This window comes from Scyliorhinus canicula, chromosome 6 (assembly GCF_902713615.1).
Source record: "Scyliorhinus canicula chromosome 6, sScyCan1.1, whole genome shotgun sequence".
NCBI classification, from domain to species: domain Eukaryota; kingdom Metazoa; phylum Chordata; class Chondrichthyes; order Carcharhiniformes; family Scyliorhinidae; genus Scyliorhinus; species Scyliorhinus canicula.
The window spans coordinates 94,773,291-94,794,278 of NC_052151.1; the positions used below are offsets into that span (position 1 = coordinate 94,773,291).

Below are 20,988 nucleotides of genomic sequence, written 5' to 3' on the forward strand. Positions count from 1 at the left end.
GCTTTGTTCGGAATTATTCTATAAATGAATATAGGCTGCCCGCCCTCAGTCACAGACAAGGAAACAACATAAAGAATGGCTGCTTGCCGCCACCACTATTATTCATGGAATTACTACTTAATCACTGTCTTCAGAACAGAAAAGGTAAAGTGAGAACAATGAGGGAAAATGTAAATATACAATGGAATTAGTTACAACTTTTCAGTGGGGTTGTAACATTAAAAAAAAGTCCTTATATTTTTATAGCTCACTGGGCTAAGTCACTGGCTTTTAAAGCAGACCAAGGCAGGCCAGCAGCACGGTTCGATTCCCGTACCAGCCTCCCCGGACAGGCGCCGGAATGTGGCGACTAGGGGCTTTTCACAGTAACTTCATTGAAGCCGACTCGTGACAATAAGCAATTTTTATTTCATTTATTAGGTTACTTAAAGCCATCGCTCCAATTCATGTACGCAACAACAACAACAACAAAAAAATCTCCAACAGTTCTGAAGAAATGCAGTTTCTTTTTGGTTGTATTGATCAGTGCTATTTTAATATTAAAAGAAAAGTCAGATATTGGATGAAGGAAGGGAAAATGTATTTGCAAATAGTAAATTACATTGGATGTTACAGTGTTATAAAAACTGTATCAAAACAGAGAAGATCCAGTCACCTGATTCAGAAGATCTTCAACCTTTTTCTGCCAACTTTCTTTCTCTGCGCTATTTTCTTGGTCCTTCAGATGCGACAGTTGACCCAGAGCAGACCGTTTCTCTTCTTCATGCTGTCTTTCTAACTTCTCACACAGTTTATCATGTTCTTCCCTAAGATAAATACTTTATTCAGCATTTCAGTTTACAAACAACTGGCAAGGTTTATTTGCACACACAAACATAGAAACATTTAGATAGTGAACTCCTCAAATCATCAGATTTATTCATTCAATAAACGAAAAGTCAAGGTTGAAAAGATTTCTCGTTTGCCCCAAGAAAATCTTAACACTCTTTACTGAAATTCTTCCCTTGTGTACACCAGCTATAATAAGTTATGAAACTCAGTGACTTGTCAAAGGTTTGTAAAAGCCAATTTAAGATGCTTTGAATGAAATCAAAAAACTTTGTTAATTCCAAAAATGATGCATTGATATAAACAGTCGAAACCTTGCTTTGCAACTGAAAAAAACGAGTCGGCATAGTTTGAACAGAAGCAGCGCAGGCGTACAAATCTAGAAAGTTTTTGGTGTATTCTGCAGTACATAGAGGATTCTGTGCTACATAGGTCAATGAGTGGAAGAAAAACAACAAAAAGAAAAAACTACACATACTTTTTCATGATGAAGCCACAACAAAACCAAACAGAATTTTCTCTGACAACTGCAACAGCCAAAGGGTGCAGCATATCAAAATGCCCCAGAGACAATTGTAAGAATTTACACCGTGCTGCATGCTGTAGTGTGCACTACCGCAAAATTGTATGTGGAACAGCAGCAAGACAAGAAAGATCATGAAGGCAAAAGGGCTAATAGCAGCAAAACCAATTTAAGACGAGAAAATTACAAAATTTGCAAATGGTCCTGATAACATTGTAGTGTCTTACATCTCCTATTGATGTACCTTTTAGGTTTATCACCATTATTTTTCATCTCAACAACCTGTCTCAGCAAACACCACTGTGGTTAAATCGCCAGTGACTCCTTGGGCGGGATTCTCCGTTTCAGAGACTAAATGCGGACGCCGGGACTGAATCGCGGGTGTTCCACAGTGCTGATGACAGCCCCGATCCCGGAGCCATTCAGGACATGCTAATAGGCCAGCATCGGCACCACGTGGAACTGGTGCAGTTCCAACATATGCCGGCATGTGCTTCGCCGGGGTCAGGATTGGCACTCGAGAGGCTGACAAGCTGCAGCCGCACAAGCACTCCACCCCCCCAAAACTCATTCCAGCCACAAAGATGCCACTTAAAGAGCGGCACAGAGATTCAATGATTCAGAGCTGGAGACACTGCTGGATATAGTGGAGGAGAGGTGGGACATCCGGTTCCCGCGGGGTGGGAAGGCGGTTACCACCTGCCGATGTTAATTGGGCCTGGGCACAGATGGCAGAAGCTATGGGTGCCACGGGCCAGGACCGAGCATCAGTGCAGGAAGAAGCTGCATGACCTCCTTAGAGTGGCCAGGGTGAGTCACCACCACCACCGTGCGCTGACACCACCACACTCCCCACACCCATCACCCCACCAACAGCCCCCATGCGGCTCCCACCAGGTGGTCCGGTAGACAGTGCTGGGTGAGAATTGGCAACACACCAGGCCAGCCAGGGTGAGTTCTACCACCACCTTGCCTCTGGAACCAGCCGCCGCACCACAAAACTGCTACAGCTCCCCGCCTAGTGGGTGCTCGACGCTACCCGCTAGCAGGCCGCTCCCATCCCACCCCGTACATTATGGCAACAATCATACTGCCCGCCATGGATGGGCACCTTGCATACAAAGGCCACTGGCTGTGGACCCACTGCGCTGCCCGTGTCAGAGTGTCTCTCACTGTACATTATCTGTCCCGCAGGGTAAGGCAGTCCACAACTGCAGGTAACATGAGAAGACCGGAGGGGACCTGCCGGACCTGCATCCCCTCACCGTCGCAGAGCAGTGGGCGATGGACCTCTTCGGTGAGGTTGCAGAGCAGGCAGAGGCAGAGGTCGGCATTGGAGAGCTAGGTGAGCCCCCAATGAATTGCGATATCCCTATGACATGTGTGGCACCCCTTCCCCCCAACACCTTGTCTACCACAATCTAAACATGCGTCTTGTTTTTGTCTTGCAGGATCACCTGGCAACGAGGTGGGACCATCTGGAGTTATTCGTCCCCAGCCCTATTCCCGCACCACCCCAGAGCACACATCCACGAACGATTGATGAGAAAGACAAAGCTTCCATGAAACTAGTTCACTCAAAATATAACATCTGGGTGGATTGTGAAGAAATCGTGGAATCTGCTTTGGTCACATCTGTCATTTATTTTGGAGGGTGGTGAGTCTGACCACAGTTCATCTGTTAATTTACGTGTACCTCATACTTACTTGGAAATTGTTTATCTGTCTGTTTGCAAAGATATCTCTGGGCTAAAATAATTAACATGAGCTGGGATTGTAACAATTGGCAGTGGATTACAGTCAATTGGATCACTGGAATTACCTTACAATTACTTTCCATTTTTGTTCCAAATCCTTTTCCAATTTTTCCAATTTGTGCTTCTCCTCTTCTTGCGCTGCCATCAGTCTTGCCTCATAATCCTGCCTTTGCTGTTCCAATTCTCCCTATAGCATACAAACAAATGATTCTTGTTACTGTAGGAATTAATTACGGGTTACAAAAATGTGACCTCTGTGGTAATTATTTCTTTGCAAATTCAATTGTTACCAAAAAGATTTTACTTCTTTAACGTGCTTCACAAGAGACCAAATCTTCTATGACCCATACCTCCATAATTCTTTCAGCCATGCAGCACAGGCACAAGTGGATAGCACTGTGGCTTCACAGCGCCAGGGTCCCAGGTTCGATTCCCTGCTGGGTCACTGTCTGTGCGAAGTCTGCACGTTCTCCCTGTGTCTGCGTGGGTTTCCTCCCGGTACTCCGGTTTCCTCCCACAGTCCAAAGACGTGCAGGTTAGGTGGTTTGGCCATGATAAACTGCCCTTAGTGCGCAAAAAGGTTAGGAGGGGTTATTGGGTTACGGGGATAGGGTGGAAGTAAGGGCTTAAGTGGGTCAGTGCAGTCTCGATGGGCCGAATGGCCTCCTTCTGCACTGTATGTTCTATGCTGTGATAGCACTAATTATTGCTCATCTCTTGTAATATTACATTTATCCACCAATTATATTACCTATTTTGAAAGCTGGCAGTTACCACAGTCAGATCATCTTGTTCAAGCTAGAAGTGGAACGATTACAATAACAGAAAGCTACGGCAAGCCATTAACACACTTTTTGACTTATAATAAAACGTGTATCACTTTTGATTAAGTTGCAAACAGCCATTACTCGGGAGGTAAGCCACAAGGAGACCCTCTATGGCATTTTATGTCATTGAAGCAGGGAATGGGTGGCCAAGAGTTTTTCATAAATTATCTTTGCCTTTACTTATCTGTTAAAGGAGGCTAATTTTAACAATAACATTTTCTTATACAATAGTCAGGGGGCATTTAGTTCCGCGAGCAAGGTGATGAATGTGTGGTTCTGGATGACATCAACAGTCCAAAGCAAAATTACGTTGTTCACCTGAAAAAGAATAGACTAGTCAACAACTATTGTCCAGCATTGGTAGAAGGATTCTTCTGGCATTTTGATAGTAGATTTTATTTTAATACCTGACAACAGGAAGTACCTGTTTATCCCGAGTATCTACCGATGTAGATGTGAGGGCAGTTGAGGCAGATTTGATTTCCATGAAATAAATTAGCTGTGGCAACCACCAGGCAAACACGTGCAAGCATGAAGAAACCTCTTGCGATGGTGAAAGTGAAGCTGCACATTCAAAAAGTGCTGGCCCTCGCTGTTTATGAAATCACCCTGAATTCTGCACAGGAGCCCTTTTTGAAATGACATTGGTCACTGCGTGGGTCCACCTGTGTACAGCTGACTGGGAAGTGCACACGAGTCAGCTGCGGAACCTTGGAAATTAACCAGTTGCAAAAATTTTAAGAACCACAGTGAGCTTCAGTGCCACTGGTAGTGTATGTCTCCGGTGCCCCCTTGCCTTCAGATCTTGAGAAATGGGCAGCAGGGTAGCATGGTGGTTAGCATAAATACTTCACAACTCCAGGGTCCCAGGTTCGATTCCTGGCTGGGTCACTGTCTGTGTGGAGTCTGCACGTCCTCCCCCTGTGTGCGTGGGTTTCCTCCGGGTGCTCCGGTTTCCTCCCACAGTCCAAAGATGTGCGGGTTAGGTGGATTGGCCATGCTAAATTGCCCGTAGTGTCCTAATAAAAGTAAAGTTAAGGGGGGGTTGTTGGGTTACGGGTATAGGGTGGATATTGGGTTTGAGTAGGGTGATCATGGCTCGGCACAACATTGAGGGCCGAAGGGCCTGTTCTGTGCTGTACTGTTCTATGTTCTATGTTGAACCACTACCTATCTGCATAAACACAGCCCCCTCCTACTTTGTATCACACTCCTGGCAAGCTAAGTAACCCTGTTCCTGGGAACCCGAAAAGTATTGCCTCACTCTCCAAACCACACTCTTGCAGGCAGCTGACATCGACTAGTCCATAAGGGTGGCACAGTGGTTAGCACTGCTGTCTCACAATGCCAGGGACCAAGTTTCAATTCCAGCATCGGGTTACTGTCTGTGTGGAATTTGTACATTCTCACCGTGTCTACGTGGGTTTCCTCCAGGTGCTCTGGTTCCCCCCCCCCCCCCCCCACAGTCCAAAGATGTGCAGGTTAGATGGATTGGCCATGTAAATTGGCACTTAGCGTCCAGGGATGTGCAGATGGGATTCTGGGGATAGGTAGCAGGGACACTTGCAAATGGGCAGAGTAATTCGAAGGGTTGGTGCAGATTCGATAGGCCAAATGGCCGCCTCCTGCACTGTCGAGATTCTATGATGATTCTATGATATGCCAGAAAATGGTCTTCTGGCTGCTGCCACTGCCAAAATGGAGCAACGTTTGGGCTTCCAAAATGCACAGCAGCAGAGGAAAAGAGCTGGGGAGGGGGAACAATTTTGTTGCACATCTTACAATGCCAACCCCAAAGTCAGCTGACGGGTATGTGGAGTTACAACCCAAGCCATTTCCAACCCACAAAATGGCCATATGAAAATGGTGCAGAGTTGGGAAGGCACAGTAAATTTAGAATTCCAGCAAAGAAGACACGTTTTGCCATTCCTAACTCCATTTCCACCTCCACGATGGGACAAAAATCCCTATTTTGTTTTTGGGAGATCCATCCCTATGAAGTAGACTTGGCAAGATGTTGAAAATGTTTCTGAAAAAATAATGTTCCTTCAGTCTCAAGATACCTTAATAACATTAGCAAAAATTATTTCAAGCAGAATTACACGGAAGTATTAACTGTTTAGTCACAAGAAAAGCGTTAAAACTCAAAATCTTGTCATGCAATTCCTTTAAGTTGGTCACTGGGAATTCAGGGGCGGGATTCTCCGATCACTGCCGCCGAAATCATGTTTGCCAATCGGTCGGAAAATCCCCAGTTACGCCGGAATCGGAGGTGGCGCCGTTTTTGCGACGCTCCGCCCCCTCAAAAAGTACGTTGCACGCCGTATGGACAGCCTCAGGACATCACCCTAGGCCCTCCCCTGATGCTCCGCCCCAATGGGCAGAGTCCCCGACGGCGTGGGACACGTGTGCTCACTCCGTTCGGGACCTCGCTTGGTGGCTGCGGTCTGAGGCCAACACCGCCAGTCGCGGGGGCGGCGTTCTTTTGGCAGAAGGGGGCTGGAGGGACTGGAGGGGGATCCCAGGGTGGCAAGGCTGGTCATGGGGGGCAGTTTTTGGCAGGCCGGGTCCAAGCGTGGCCAGCGCCATGTCGTACGGCACGGATACTGTAGCCCGCCAGCGTGCGCATGCGCGGCCACAGACCCAGCCATTCTCCGGCCGTATCCACAGGTAAAGCCGGGGCTTTACGCTGCGTGGCTGCTAGTCCCCCACCGTACGGAGGATCGGTGTGGGGGGCGGCGCTGACTTTCTGGTCGTAAATAGCCACAGGATTGGAGAACCCAGCACCAGATCTCTTGTTTCGTGCTCTTGCCGGTCTCAACAGAGATTGTAATACAATGAATAAACTTCAGATAGTTTGAGACTCAAATTTATAAATGCTGGATTGATATTTTCTTTTTTAAGATATATTTTAAGAAACAGACTTCTTTCCTCCAGGACTGCATTTTTCACCAGCTGTCAGTTCTGATATACCAATTGTTCATAACCATGAAAGACATGAAAGGCTGGGTTCTCTGCCTCTCCGTGCCGAAATCGTGAAACGTGATCGGCCTGAGAATAGGTTCGGACACTGAAATTGGCAATGACACCTGTTTCGCACAAATTTCGGATTCTCCAGAACCCCCCAACATGACGAAATTGTGGCACCCTACACGCAGCGCGGAGAATTGCATTAAGTGCCTGACGACCGATTCTCCGGGGCCTGAATGATTCTGCAGCCCAGATGGGCCGATTTTCCGCATGATAACTGTGTGCTAGCCAAGGCAGCTGTGGGAGGAGGCAGGAGTTGGCATGGGGGGACTGCGGCCTCCCGTAACATTTACCGGCTGTGCTTTCCATGAAGGGGGCTTTGGAGGGGGGGGGGGGGGGGGCTGCCAAGGTCGGGAGGGGAGGAGGGTAAACAGGCCGAGCAGTTAGCAGGGCGGTGCCCACGCACCGAGCCCCATCTTGTTGGCCACCCACCCCGGCGCTGGGTGAACAAAAAGTCAATGGCCGTATGGGTGGGTGCCCACCCCACCTCTCCTCCCGGCCACCCCCGGCAACCAACGACACCCACCGGGGGAGGGAGGGCAAACCCTAGGGCCACACCAACGGAAGCTCCCCGGTGAGAACAGTGCCATCAAATGGTAGCCCTAGCAGGAGGGACGGCCGCCAGGAGCGGGGACACTGATGCCTTTGGGGTGCGGGGTTGGGGACATGCGTGGCTGGGGGCGCAGTGCCAACTGGGGTGACCATGTAGCTTATGGCACCTGGTTGGGCATGGGTGTATGCACAATAATAACTTTTTTTCTCCTCACCCCTGCAGATTATGTTTGGGAACCAACAAGCGACGTTGGCTGTTGTGGCGGGGGCAGCTGCCCTGCATGCAGCCCTGTGGCAGCGTCAGCGGAGGCGGCTCAGAGAGGAGCCGGAGCCTGCAGCAAACGAACGAGCTGCAGAGGGAAAGGTGGCAGCCACTCGGGCTGGAGGGCGCCCACCTGACAGGGCGAGGATGAACAAGTAACAAGATGAAGAGGAGGAGGCGGAGTTGGTGGTGGCGCCAAGGTGGCCGCATTTCTTTTCAGGAACTCCCGGACCTAGCATACAGTAGGAGACTGCGGATGAACCGGGAAACCGTCAGACACATCTGCCACATGATGGCATACCTGGCACTGCAGGCGATTGGAGGAGGGCACTGTAGCCACCTGGGGTGGCCACGTCCCAATTCAAAATGGACACTCGCATGGAGTGCAGGGAAAAACGGACAACACCAGAGAAAACAAGCAGCTGCAAAGTTTCCTGTGTATTAAGATTTGCAGAACCCAGACAGAACTGAAACCAATAGCCATTAACATATTAATGAGCTATCAACAGGGACAAAAAGAAACATTGAAACAATCGGGACCAAAACAGACTCCCCGGCACCAGGAGGAGCTAAAACAAAGGCAGGCCAACGACTACATAGGGCCCGCCCATCGATCAGGGAACAACTCCGGTATTGGAGAAAATCGATAGGAACGATTGGGACATGGTCCAATTAATTGGGACCAAGTCCGGCGTCCGCCCAGAAGGGCGCGAAACCCCTGGGGACTATAAGATAGCGTCCCCAAGTCCAGTTCGCTCTCTTGGCCTTGTCTCTCAGTGAGGAGACACCTGCCTAACAGCTGCATCAACCAAGTAACTCTAAGGTCAATGCACGCTACGAGATAGACGCTCCTAGCTACTATTCCGTACCAGTTCGAAGCCAGCAGTATCAGAACCGGACAACGGCCATTGTTCCTCTGACTGGGTGGGCCACTCGAAGCTAATTATAGGTTTTAGTAGCAGTTGTAGTTTAGCAAATAGAGTTTATGCATGAGTAGTAATTGACTGTGTGTATAATAAATGTGTATTGATTTCAAACTTACTAACTGGTGTATTGAGTTATTGATCAGTACTTGGCTTTAAACCCTGTGGTGGTATCAATAAGATACCTGGCGACTCTAGAGCAAAGGTAATTAAAACAGAGCAAATTAAGGGAAAGCATAACGAGCAACAGCACCCGCTACCGGTGGGCATCAAGGTGACGGTCGCCCTGAACTTCTACGCCACGGCGTTGGTCCAGTCGGCGAGTGGTGACTGTCCGGCATCTCGCAGGTGCACCGATGCCCTGTATGTCTTTGCGGTCCGGTATATAGTTCCCTGTTGACCGCGACAACCAGAATGCCCGGGCAGCGGGTTTCGCTGCTGTCGCCAGGATGCCCCGGGTCTAGTGGGTCACCAATGGGGTGCACGTTGCCCTGTGGCCAACAGGCCGATGTTCACGAATAGGAAGGGGTGCCACTGCATGAACGTTTAGGTGGTATGCGATCACCAGATGAGGGTCCTGTACGTCTGTGGCCGGTACCCGGGCAGTGTGCATGACTCGATCGTGCTCGCGCAATCATTCATCCCCGGCATGTTCGAGGGACACCCCCCGTCTGCGGACACCACAATATCACTCCCCTTCACCACCGACCACAGACAGCCCTCACCTCCCACAGCACTGAACCACCCGCATACACACACCCCCCTTCATTTTTGTTTTAATCATATTTTATTGAGGTATTTGAAATTTTTATGACAGTAACATAAACAATGACATCAACATGGTAGAATAAACATTTCCGGCCCCCCAACCCAATCTTCACACACCTCAACCATAGAATATAGAACACAGAAAAATACAGCACAGAACAGGCCCTTCGGCCCACGATGTTGTGCCGAACCTTTGTCCTAGATTAATCATAGATCATCATAGAATTTACAGTGCAGGAGGCCATTCGGCCCATCGAGCCTGCACTGGCTCTTGGAAAGAGCACCCTACCCAAGGTCAACGCATCCACCCTATCCCCATAACCCAGTAACCCCACCCAACACCAAGGGCAATTTTGGACACTAAGGGCAATTTATCATAGCCAATCCACCTAACCTGCACATCATTGGACTGTGGGAGGAAACCTGAGCACCCGGAGGAAACCCACGCGCACACGGGGAGGATGTGCAGACTCCGCACAGACAGTGACCCAAGCCGGAATCAAACCTGGGACCCTGGAGCTGTGAAGCTATTGTGCTATCCACAATGCTACCGTGCTGCCCTTAAGAACAAATTAATCTACACTCCATCATTCTACCGTAATCCATGTACCTATCCAATAGCCGCTTGAAGGTCCCTAATGTTTCCGATTCAACTACTTCCACAGGCAGTGCATTCCATGCCCCCAATACTTTCTGGGTAATGAACCTACCTCTGACATCCCCCTATATCTTCCACCATTCACCTTAAATTTATGACCCCTTGTAATGGTTTGTTCCACCCAGGGAAATAGTCACTGACTGTCTACTCCATCTATTCCCCTGATCATCTTATAAACCTCTATCAAGTCGCCCTCATCCTTCTCCGTTCTAATGAGAAAAGGCCTAGCACCCTCAACCTTTCCTCGTAAGAGCTATTCTCCATTCCAGGCAACATCCTGGTAAATCTCCTTTGCACCTTTTCCAAAGCTTCCACATCCTTCCTAAAATGAGGTGACCAGAACTGCACACAGTACTCCAAATGTGGCCTTACCAAGGTTTTGTACAGCTGTGTCATTACCTCACGGCTCTTAAATTCAATCCCTCTGCTAATGAACGCTAGCACACCATAGGCCTTCTTCACAGCTCTATCCACTGGAGTGGCAACTTTCAAAGATCTATGAACATAGACCCCAATATCTCTCTGCTCCTCCACATTACCAAGAACCCTACCGTTAACCCTGTATTACACATTCATATTTGTCCTTCCAGAATGGACAACCTCACACTTTTCAGGGTTAAACTCCATCTGCCACTTATCAGCCCAGCTCTGCATCCTATCTATGTCTCTTTGCAGCCGACAACAGCCCTCCTCACTATCCACAACTCCACCAATCTTCGTATCGTCTGCAAATTTACTGACCCACCCTTCAATTCCCTCATCCAAGTCATTAATGAAAATCACAAACAGCAGAGGACCCAGAACTGATCCCTGCCGTACGCCACTGGTAACTGGGCTCCAGGCTGAATATTTGCCATCCACCACTACTCTCTGACTTCTATTGGTTAGCCAGTCCGTTATCCAACTGGCCAAATTTCCCACTATTCCATGCCTCCTTACTTTCTGCATAGGCCTACCATGGGGAACCTTATCAAATGCCTTACTAAAATCCATGTACACTATATCCACTGCTTTACCTTCATCAACATGCTTGGTCACCTCCTCAAAGAATTCAATAAGACTTGTAAGGCAAGACCTACCTTCACAAATCCGTGTTGACTATCCCTAATCAAGCAGTGTCTTTCCAGGTGCTCAGAAATCCTATCCCTCAGTACCCTTTCCATTACTTTGCCTACCACCGAAGTAAGACTAACTGGCCTGTAATTCCCAGGGTTATCCCTATTCCCTTTTTTGAACAGGGGCACGACATTCGCCACTCTCCAATCCCCTGGTACCACCCCTGTTGGCAGTGAGGATGAAAAGATCATTGCCAACGGCTCTGCAATTTCATCTCTTGCTTCCCATAGAATCCTTGGATATATCCCGTCAGGCCCGGGGGACTTGTCTATCCTCAAGTTTTCAAAATGCCTAACACATCTTCCTTCCAAACAAGTATCTCCTCGAGCTTACCAGTCTGTTTCACACTGTCCTCTCCAACAATATGGCCCCTCTCATTTGTAATTACTGAAGAAAAGTACTTGTTCAAGACCATACATCAATAATCCACCCCCCCCACCTTGGAATACTGCATGTGTTACCATTTGGATTGTCCCCGAGAAAGTCGACAAACGGCCGCCACCTCCGGGTGAACCCTAACATTGACTCTCTTAAGGCGAACTTTATTTTCTTGTGACTGAGAAACCCAGCCATGTTATTAACCCAGGTCTCTACACTCGGGGGCTTCGAGTCCCTCCACATTAACAAGATCAGTCTCCGGGCTACCAGGGAGGCAAAGGCCAAGACGTCGGCCTCTTTCGCCCCCTGAACGCCCGGATCTTCCGACAGTCCAAAGATCACTACCTCCGGACGCAGCACCATCCGCGTTTGTAGTACCATGGGCATTGCCTGAGCAAAATCCTGCCAAAACCCTCCAAGCTTTGCTGGGCTTCCACGCACCTCGCACACACATCCTCAACCCCGAAGTACTTACTCATCCTAGCTGCTGTCATGTGTTCCCGGTGGACTACCTTAAATTGTATCAGGCTAAGCCTGGCACATGATGAGCAGCCTGCTTCGGGCATCCGCCCATAGCCCCGCCTCTATCTCTCCTCCTAGCTCGTCCTCCCACTTGCCCTTAAGCTCCTCCACCGGAGTTTACTCCACCTCTGAAAGCTCCTGGTAAATATCCAATACCTTCCCCTCTCCCACCCAGGTACTGGAAACTACTCTATTCTGTATCCCCCATGGCGGCGGCAGCGGAAAGGCCGGCACCTGTTTTCTCAGGAGGTCTTCCACCTGCAAATACCTAAAACCATTCCCTGCTGGCAATTTAAATTGATCCTCCAAAGCTTTCAAGCTGGGAAAGCTCCAGTCTATAAATAGATCCCCCACCCTTCTAATTCCTGCCCTCTGCCAACTCTGGAACCCGTCATCTAGCCTACCCGGAACAAACCTGTGGTTATTATAAATTGGGGTCCAAATCGATGCTCCCTCCCTCCCCTTTCATATCTCCTCCATTGCCCCTAGATCCTCAGAGCTGCCACTACTACTGGACTTGTGAAGTATCGGGCCGGCGAGAACGGCAGAGGTGCTGTTACCAGTGCTCCCAAACTGGTGTCTTTACATGACGCCGCTTCCTTCCGCTCCCATGCCGACCCCCTCCCCCACTACCCACTTCCTAATCATGGTTATATTAGCTGCCCAGAAGTAATTGAAGAAGTTCGACAGCGTCAACCCACCCTCCCCCCCCGGCTGCGCTCCAGCAACACTTTCTTCACCCGTAGGGTTTTACCTGCCCACACAAAGCTTGAAATACTCTTATTAACCAGCTTGAAAACGGCCTTAGGGATGAAGATGGGGAGGCACTGAAAGACAAATAGAAATCTGGGGTGGACAGTCATTTCACGGTCTGTACCATCCCCGTCAGTGATAGCGGGAGCATGTCCCATCTCTTAAAGTCCCCTTCCATTTGTTCTACCAACCGGGATAGGTTTAACTTGTGCAGCACCTCCCATTCCCGGGCCACCTGGATTCCCAGATATCGAAAGCTCGTCCCTACCATTCTAAGCGGCAGCTCCCCCAGTCTCTTCTCCTGTCCTCTTGCCTGGATCGCAAACATCTCGCTTTTCTCCATGTTCCATTTATACCCTGAAAAATTGCCAAATTCCCTTAAGATTCACATTACTCCCCCCATCCCCTCCAACGTGAAATGTACAAGAGCAGGTCAGCTGCGTAGAGTGAGACCTGGTGCTCCCCCCCCCCCCCCCCCCCCCCCCAATCAGCCCTTTCCAGTCCCTAGTGGCACTTAACGCCATGGCCATTGGCTCTGTCGCCAGAGCAAACAGTAATGGGGAGAGAGGGCACCTTTGCCTCGTCCCTCGGTGTTGTTTAAAATACCCCAACCTCAGCCGGTTCGTATGCACACTCGCTACTGGTGCCTGAAAGAGCAACCGCACCCGTCAATAAAGCCCTCACCAAACCCAAATCTTCCCAGCTCTTCCCACAGATAATGCCACTCCACCCGATCAAAAGCCTTTTCCGCATCCATCGCTACCACCACCTCCACCTCCTCTCCTTTTGAGGGCATCATAATAACATTTAGAAGCCTTCGAACATTGGCCTCGAGTTGCCTGCCCTTAACAAATCCTGCCTGGTCTTCCCCTATGACATCCGGGAAACAGTCCTCTATCCTTGTGGCCAGTATCTTAGCCAGCAGTTTGGTAGTCAAATTCAATCGAGAAATCGGCCTGTATGACCCGCATTGATCTCCCGTTTCAGGATCAATGAAATTGAGGCCTGCGACATTGTTTTTGGGGGGGGAGGGGGGGTCAGGCCCCAGGGCTTTGCCCGACTGCATGCCCTCCAGCCCCGTGATTATTTCCTCAATCTCAATTGGGGCTCCACCAGGTCCTCCTCCACCCTCGAGAAGCTCAACTGTGCCTCATCCCCTCCACCCCAGCCATGGGCTCCGACTCATATAATTTACTATAAAAGTCCTGAAACACCTTGTTCACCCCCGCTGGGTCCAGGACAGTATTACCGTGTCTACTCTTTACTTTACCTATCTCCCTGGTCGCCTCTCTTTTCCTGAGCTGGTACGCCAACATTCTGCTTGCCTTTTCCCCGTACTCATAGTTCGCTCCCCTTACCTTCTTTAACTGTTCCACTGCTTTCCCTGTGGTCAACAGCCCAAACGCCACCTGTAACCTCTGCCGCTCCCTCAGTATCTGTCCGGGGCCTCAAGTATCTCCTGTCCACCTGGAGTATCTCCTCAACTAACCTGTCCCTCTCTAGCCTGTTCCGCCTTTCCTCTGTGGGCCCGTATTGAGATTAATTCCCCTCTGACTACTGCCTTCAAAGCTTCCCAGACCGTCGCAGCAGAGACCTCCCCCATATCATTTGTTTCCAGGTAGAACATAGAACATAACAGGGCAGTACAGGCCCTTTGGCCCTCAATAAAAGCACTCTAAAGCCCATCTACACTATTCCCTTGTCATCCATATGTTTATCCAACGACCATTTAAATGCCCTTAATGTTCTCAAGTCCACTACTGTTGCAGGCAGGGCATTCCACGGCCTTACTACTCTCTGAGTAAAGAACCTACCTCTGACATCTGTCCTAATAGCTATCTCACCTCAATTTAAAGCTATGTCCCCTAGTGCTAGCCATCACCATCCAAGGAAAAAGGCTCTCACTGTCCACCCTATCTAATCCTCTGATCATCTTGTATGCCTCAATTAAGTCACCTCTTAACCTTCTTCTCTCTAACAAAAGCAACCTCAAGTCCCTCAGCCTTTCCTCATAAGATCTTCCCTCCACACCAGGCAACATCCTGGTAAATCCCCTCTGCACCCTTTCCAATGCTTCCACATCCTTCTTATAATGCGATGACCAGAACTGCACGCAATACTCCAAATGCGGCCGCACCACAGTTTCGTACAGCTGCAACATGACCTCATGGCTCCGAAACTCAATCCTTCTACCAATAAAAGCTAACACACCGTACGCCTTCTTAACAACCCTATCAACCTGGGTGGCAACTTTCAGGGATCTATGTACATGGACACCGAGATCTCTCTGCTCATCCACACTACCAAGAATCTTACCATTAGCCCAGTACTCTGGCTTCCTGTCATTCCTTCCAAAATGAATCACCTCTCACTTTTCTGCATTAAACTCCATTTGCCACCTCTCAGCCCAGCTCTGCAGCTTATCTATGTCCCTCTGTAACCTGCAACATCCTTCCGCACTGTCCACAACTCCACCGACTTTAGTGTCATCTGCAAATTTACTCACCCATCCTTCTAAGCCCTCCTCCAGGTCATTTATAAAAATGACAAACAGCAGTGGCCCCAAAACAGATCCTTGTGGTACACAACTAGTAACTGAACTCCAGGCTGAACATTTCCCATCAACCAGCACCCTCTGTCTTCTTACAGCAAGCCAATTTCTGGTCCAAACTGCTAAATCACCCCGAATCCATGCCTCCATTCTGCAATAGCCTAAAATGGGGAACCTTATCAAACGCTTTACCGAAATCCATATACACCACATCAACAGCTTTACCCTCGTCCAACTGTTTGGTCACCTTCTTAAAGAACTCAATAAGGTTTGTGAGGCACGACCTACCCTTCACAAAACCGTGTTGACTATCCCTAATCAAATTATTCCTTTCTAGATGATTATAAATCGTATCTCTTATAAACCTTTCCAAGACTTTGCCCACAACAGAAGTCAGGCTCACTGGTCTATAGTTACCAGGGTTGTCTCTACTCCCCTTCTTGAAAATGGGGACAACATTTACTATCCTCCAGTCTTCTGGCACTATTCCTGTAGACAATGACGACATAAAGATCAAAGCCAAAGGCTCAGCAATCTCCCCACTAGCTTCCCAGAGAATCCTAGGATAAATCCCACCCGGCCAGGGGACTTATCTATTTTAACACTTTCCAGAATTGCTAACACCTCCTCCTTATGAACTCAAGCCCTTCTAGTCTAGTAGCCTGTATCTCAGCATTCTCCTCGACAACATTGTCTTTTTCCTGCGTGAATATGGACGGAAAATATTCATTTAGCACCTCTCCTATCTCCTCGGACTCCACGCACCACTTCCCACTACTGTCCTTGGCTGGTCCTACTCTAACCATAGTCATTCTTTTATTCCTGACACACCTATAGAAAGCTTTTGGGTTATCCTTGATCCTAACTGTCCCCTCCTGGCTCTTCTTAGCTCTCTCTTTGGGTCCTTCCTGGCTAACTGGTAACTCTCGAGCGCCCTAACTGAACCTTCACGTCTCATCTTTACGTAAGCCTCCTTCTTCTTCTTGACAAGTGATTCAACTACTTTAGTAAACCACGGTTCCCTCGCTCGACCACTTCCTCCCTGCCTGACAGGTACATACTTATCAAGGACACGCAGTAGCTGTTCCTTGAACGAGCTCCACATTTCAATTGTGTCCATCCCCTGCAGTTTCCTTCCATCCTATGCATCCTAAGTCTTGCCTCATCGCATCATAATTGCCTTTCCCCCAGCTATAACTCTTGCCCTGATGTATATACCTATCCCTTTCCATCACTAAAGTAAACGTAAATGAACAGGGTAGTTATGAGGGACTTTATCACTATCACCAAAGTGCTCACCTACCTCCAAATCTAGCACCTGTCCTGGTTCATTACCCAGTACCAAATCCAATGTGGCCTCGCCTCTTGTTGGCCTATCTACAAACTGTGTCAGGAAACCCTCCTGCACACATTAGACAAAAACGGACCCAACTAAAGTACTCAAACCATAGCATTGCCAGTCAATATTTGGAAAGTTAAAGTCTCCCATAACTACCCTGTTACTTTCGCTCCTATCCAGAATCATCTTTGCAATCCTTTCCTCTACATCTCTGGAACTTTTCGGAGGCCTATAGAAAACTCCCAACAGGGTGACCTCTCCTTTCCTGTTTCTAACCTCAGCCCATACCACCTCAGTAGAGGAGTCCTCATCAAACGTAGTTCTGGATAGACTTGAAGATCGCGTCGTCTGCTAGCAACCTCACATTCAGTCACCACAGCGGGCGTTGCCCTCTCTCCACACTAACCCGTAGATCCACCCAATGCGGAGCATGGTCCGACACTGCAATCGCCGAGTACTCAGTATCCACCACCTTCGGTATTAGAGCCCTGCTCAGAACAGAAAAGTTGATGCGAGAGTATACCTTGTGGACATGTGAAAAAAGGAAAACTCCTTTGTCCTCGGCCGTGCAAACCTCCATGGGTCTACGCCCCCCCATCTGTTCCATAAAACCCTTCAATTCCTTTGCCGCACCCTACCTCCTCCCTGTCCTGGATTTTGATCGATCCACTTATGGATCAATGACTGTATTGAAGTCCCCTCCCATGATCAGGATACGTGACTCTAAGTCTGGGATCTTATCTAACACCCCCCTGATAAATACACGTCGTCCCAATTCGGAGCATATATGTTTACAAGTACCACTCGCACCCCCTCCAGCTTCCCACTCATCATTATGTACCTACCCCCCTTGTCTGACAAGATCACACCTCCCTCCATGATATATACAACTGCGGCACAATGGGCTTGGGGCACTGGGTTGACAGTAACAGGTCTGGTCCATGGGTTGGAGGATGATGACAGCCCGCTCTGCGATGAGCTCCAAGCTCAACATTGTTAGACAATGCCTGGCCTATACCCCCTGTAGCTCCTTCCACGTAGGTGAATCCTGCATGTGAGCTGGCCAGTCCATCACATGGCCTTGTCGAATAGCTGGGAACTGGGTAATGGGGAGGTCGCCACCCCTCACCCACAGTGGCCAGCACTTACTGCTCCATCCCCATACCCATCAGACAAAGCGCAGAGGCAGCTTTCAACGGTGTTAACAAGTGTTTGTGAAGAGGTATATACAGTCTGTGCCCTAGCCCCTATAACTAAACTGTGCACTGCACTCGTGACAACTTAACTGCTGTCTAGCTTTCTGGCTTTGCGGGCCCTAACACTATGCCAAGGTGGTTCCCCAGACAGTACAGCAGGAGTGGAGACGGACTGCTGAGACCTGCCCTGCGTCTAGGGTCCCCGATGGTGCATGTTTCCTGGGGCGGTCCAGCCTGGATGGGCCCGGCTACTCCACGGACATCCCGGTGGCGTGGTGCTGCCCTGTTTCTGCCCACTGCCGGCCAGATACACGAGGGTCGGACGGGGGGACGTGGGGGTGGGTCCAAGGTGCGGCGCTGAACAGGCACCTCCCCTGCAGGAGTCACCGGCACGGGTCCCAGAGCCTCCTCCACCCTCGGGGTGCCCAATGGCCCCTGGGCTTCTCCATGGGACGGGGTGCGAGTGAGGCCAAACACAGAGGCCCCGCCAACATCCAGCGCTGCCAGCCTGATGCCCGCTCTGGTATTGACCAGGGTCTGTACGTTTGTGGCCATGGAGCACAGGGAGTGAGCCATCTCTTTCTGGGACTGCGCCATCTCCCTCTGGGTCTGTGCGATGCCGGCCAGCACCTGGGCAATGGCGCCGATGCTCTCAGCCATGGCCTGCTGTGACTGGGCCACACTGAGGATTGACTCTGCAATCTGCAGTTGGCTCTGGCACATTGCTGCCTACAAGAGGGATGCCCTGTCGTGGGCCGCAGCCCCCGCCTGCACAGAATGCCCCAAGCCTTGCAAAACCTGACCCATGCCAGACACCGTCGCCCCAATGCCTCCACCACAGACGTCACTCATGCGGTTTCGGCCTGGATGTCCACATGACCGGCACCACTCTGTGCTCTTGCAGGCAGTTGGATTTCTCCACCTGCGTCTGCAGGTGCTGGAAGCCACCCGTCATCCCTCCTCTGGTCCCTGGGTCTCTGACTGCACCTGAACTATGGGTGGGAATAGATATTTCAGGAACCCGAACTCGTCTAGGCGGCAGCTGGTTCCTGGGGCCGGGCTGCCCTCCAACCGTCCGACCTCTCGGCTGCTCCTACCTCCACCCGCTGTGCCGGAGCGGCTGTGTGGTGCGCAGCAGTGAGTGTCCCAGAAGCCTCCTCACTAAATAGCCCAACCGAGGTGATAGTCTCTGAGATGGGTGATGGTGTTGGAGACAGCAGTGCCGGAAAATCTATGTCCTCATCGGACCCAAAGTCCGGGGTCTCCTATGTCTTGGTGTGCTGTGCGTCTGTTCCCATGTTGTGGTGTGCTGTGTGTATGTCCCCGGGTCGGGTTATGGTGCCCTGGCTCGTCTCGAGCAGAGGGCTGGTGTTCCAGCTGCTCTCCCCGTCGGTGCTTGAGTTCCTGGGGAGGCACCAGCCCTGACACTGGCTGGGAGGCAGTGTGTGCCAGAAGGGCCAGGCCCATCGGCAACTGGTCCTGCAAGACACAAGACAGCATACATGGTTACAGGCGAACGGTCGGGGGAGGCTTGAGGGTGGTGAGGGGGAGTGGTGGTGTGTGCATATGTGTCGTGAGGAGCCGCAGACAGGGGGGGGGGGTCTCACTCGGTGGCGTGCCTTTGACCTCCGGATCGGCGACCTCCCTCTCCTCTGCCCCGCCAGCAATGTCCAGTGCCCTCTGCTTGGGTACAGTGAGGGGACGCAGTTTTGGTGGGCCCCCTCTAGTCGGCTCCCACACCTGATTTTTCCTTGGGGGGTGGGCAAACAGCAACAGCGTTACACGGTCCGACACATGCAGCCCAGGGGTTGGTTCTCTGATGGCATTGGAGCACAAGGCACATGGCCATTGCGGCTGGCATGGATGGGCGCAGACATGTGGATCATGCTGCGATGGGACCGTCTCCCTGGGGGGGCACACGTTGTTTCATTGGTGCCAGGGGCACAGTGCTGGGTACTCACCCTGGCTGACCTGAGGAGGTCATGCAGTTTCTTTCTACACTGGTCTGCAGTCTGAGCCACCGCCTGACGGCTCTGGCGGCGTCTGCCACCTCCGCCCAGGCACACCGATCAACGACGCCTGCCGACCTCCATCCCAGCCCAGGGTACAGTATAAGCCTCCTCCCCTCCATGGCGTCCAGGAGGGTCTCCAACTCACCGTTATTAAATCGTGGGGCTGCTTTTCTGGTGGCCATCTTGCCTGCGAAGCTGTGTGTGTGTGTGTGTGTGTGCGGGGAGAATGGTTATGTGCATCCACAGCACCAAGTTAATGGCGGACCCGGTGAATCGGTGGCTGCTCCCTCGGGCACTTTACGTTCCGCCCGTGCTCACCCTTGTGGGCCGTTGAATAGCTCCACCTTGGGGCCCGTTGACACCGTTGTGAAACTCCACGGTTTTCACAACGGCATCAACACTTAGCCCCATTTTTTGGAGAATCCTCCCCCATTTTCCTAACCTAAAGAGTTCATTCAAATATGAAAAGAAACAGGGTCAGAATGTGTTTAACAAGAATAAAAATATCAAAACACAGGGATTGATAGCTATAATATAGTTATTAGTACCTGCACTGAAGCAAGAGAATCACTTGTCTCTCTGAGCTTGGCCCTGCAAGAATCCAGATCTTTTTGCAGCCTTTCCTGGGCATTTTTCAGGCTGGAAATATGACCTTCAGCTGATCCTAGGCCTTGCTCACTCTTCTGAACAAGCTCTTGCAAACGACACACCTAGAAAACAGGAAACACATTCATCATGAACCCAACAAGTATTAATGCTTACCAAAGGAACTTAAAAAGGAGCAGTGTTAATTAATTCTAGGTCCATTTTCTGGCTTCAACTGCACTGCTGACCTCCTTATGTCGTCACATAAACCTTCTAAAAAGTTGAAAAGTAAAAATTACATTTATCACAGATCCGTACAGTATATTTAGACAGACTGGAGGTTTACAAATATGGTGCTAAAGTAGAGTTGCGAATCCTCCAAGGTTGCTATGGAGTCTCCAGGGGAAA

The 20,988-nt window shown here is 50.1% G+C and overlaps 1 protein-coding gene across 9 annotated transcripts in view; it reads right to left on the reverse strand.

Annotated features, from left to right (window-relative positions):
- Positions 1-20,988, reverse strand: part of fam184ab (family with sequence similarity 184 member Ab) — a 286,418-nt gene that overhangs the window by 120,632 nt on the left and 144,798 nt on the right. For all 9 annotated transcript variants that reach the window (XM_038799695.1, XM_038799689.1, XM_038799694.1 and 6 more), the window contains exons 7-9: positions 20,544-20,705; positions 3,174-3,295; positions 656-806 (exon numbers count right to left, since the gene is read on the reverse strand). In XM_038799695.1, the coding sequence (XP_038655623.1) occupies positions 656-806; positions 3,174-3,295; positions 20,544-20,705 (435 nt within the window). The remainder of the gene's footprint in view (positions 1-655; positions 807-3,173; positions 3,296-20,543; positions 20,706-20,988) is intronic.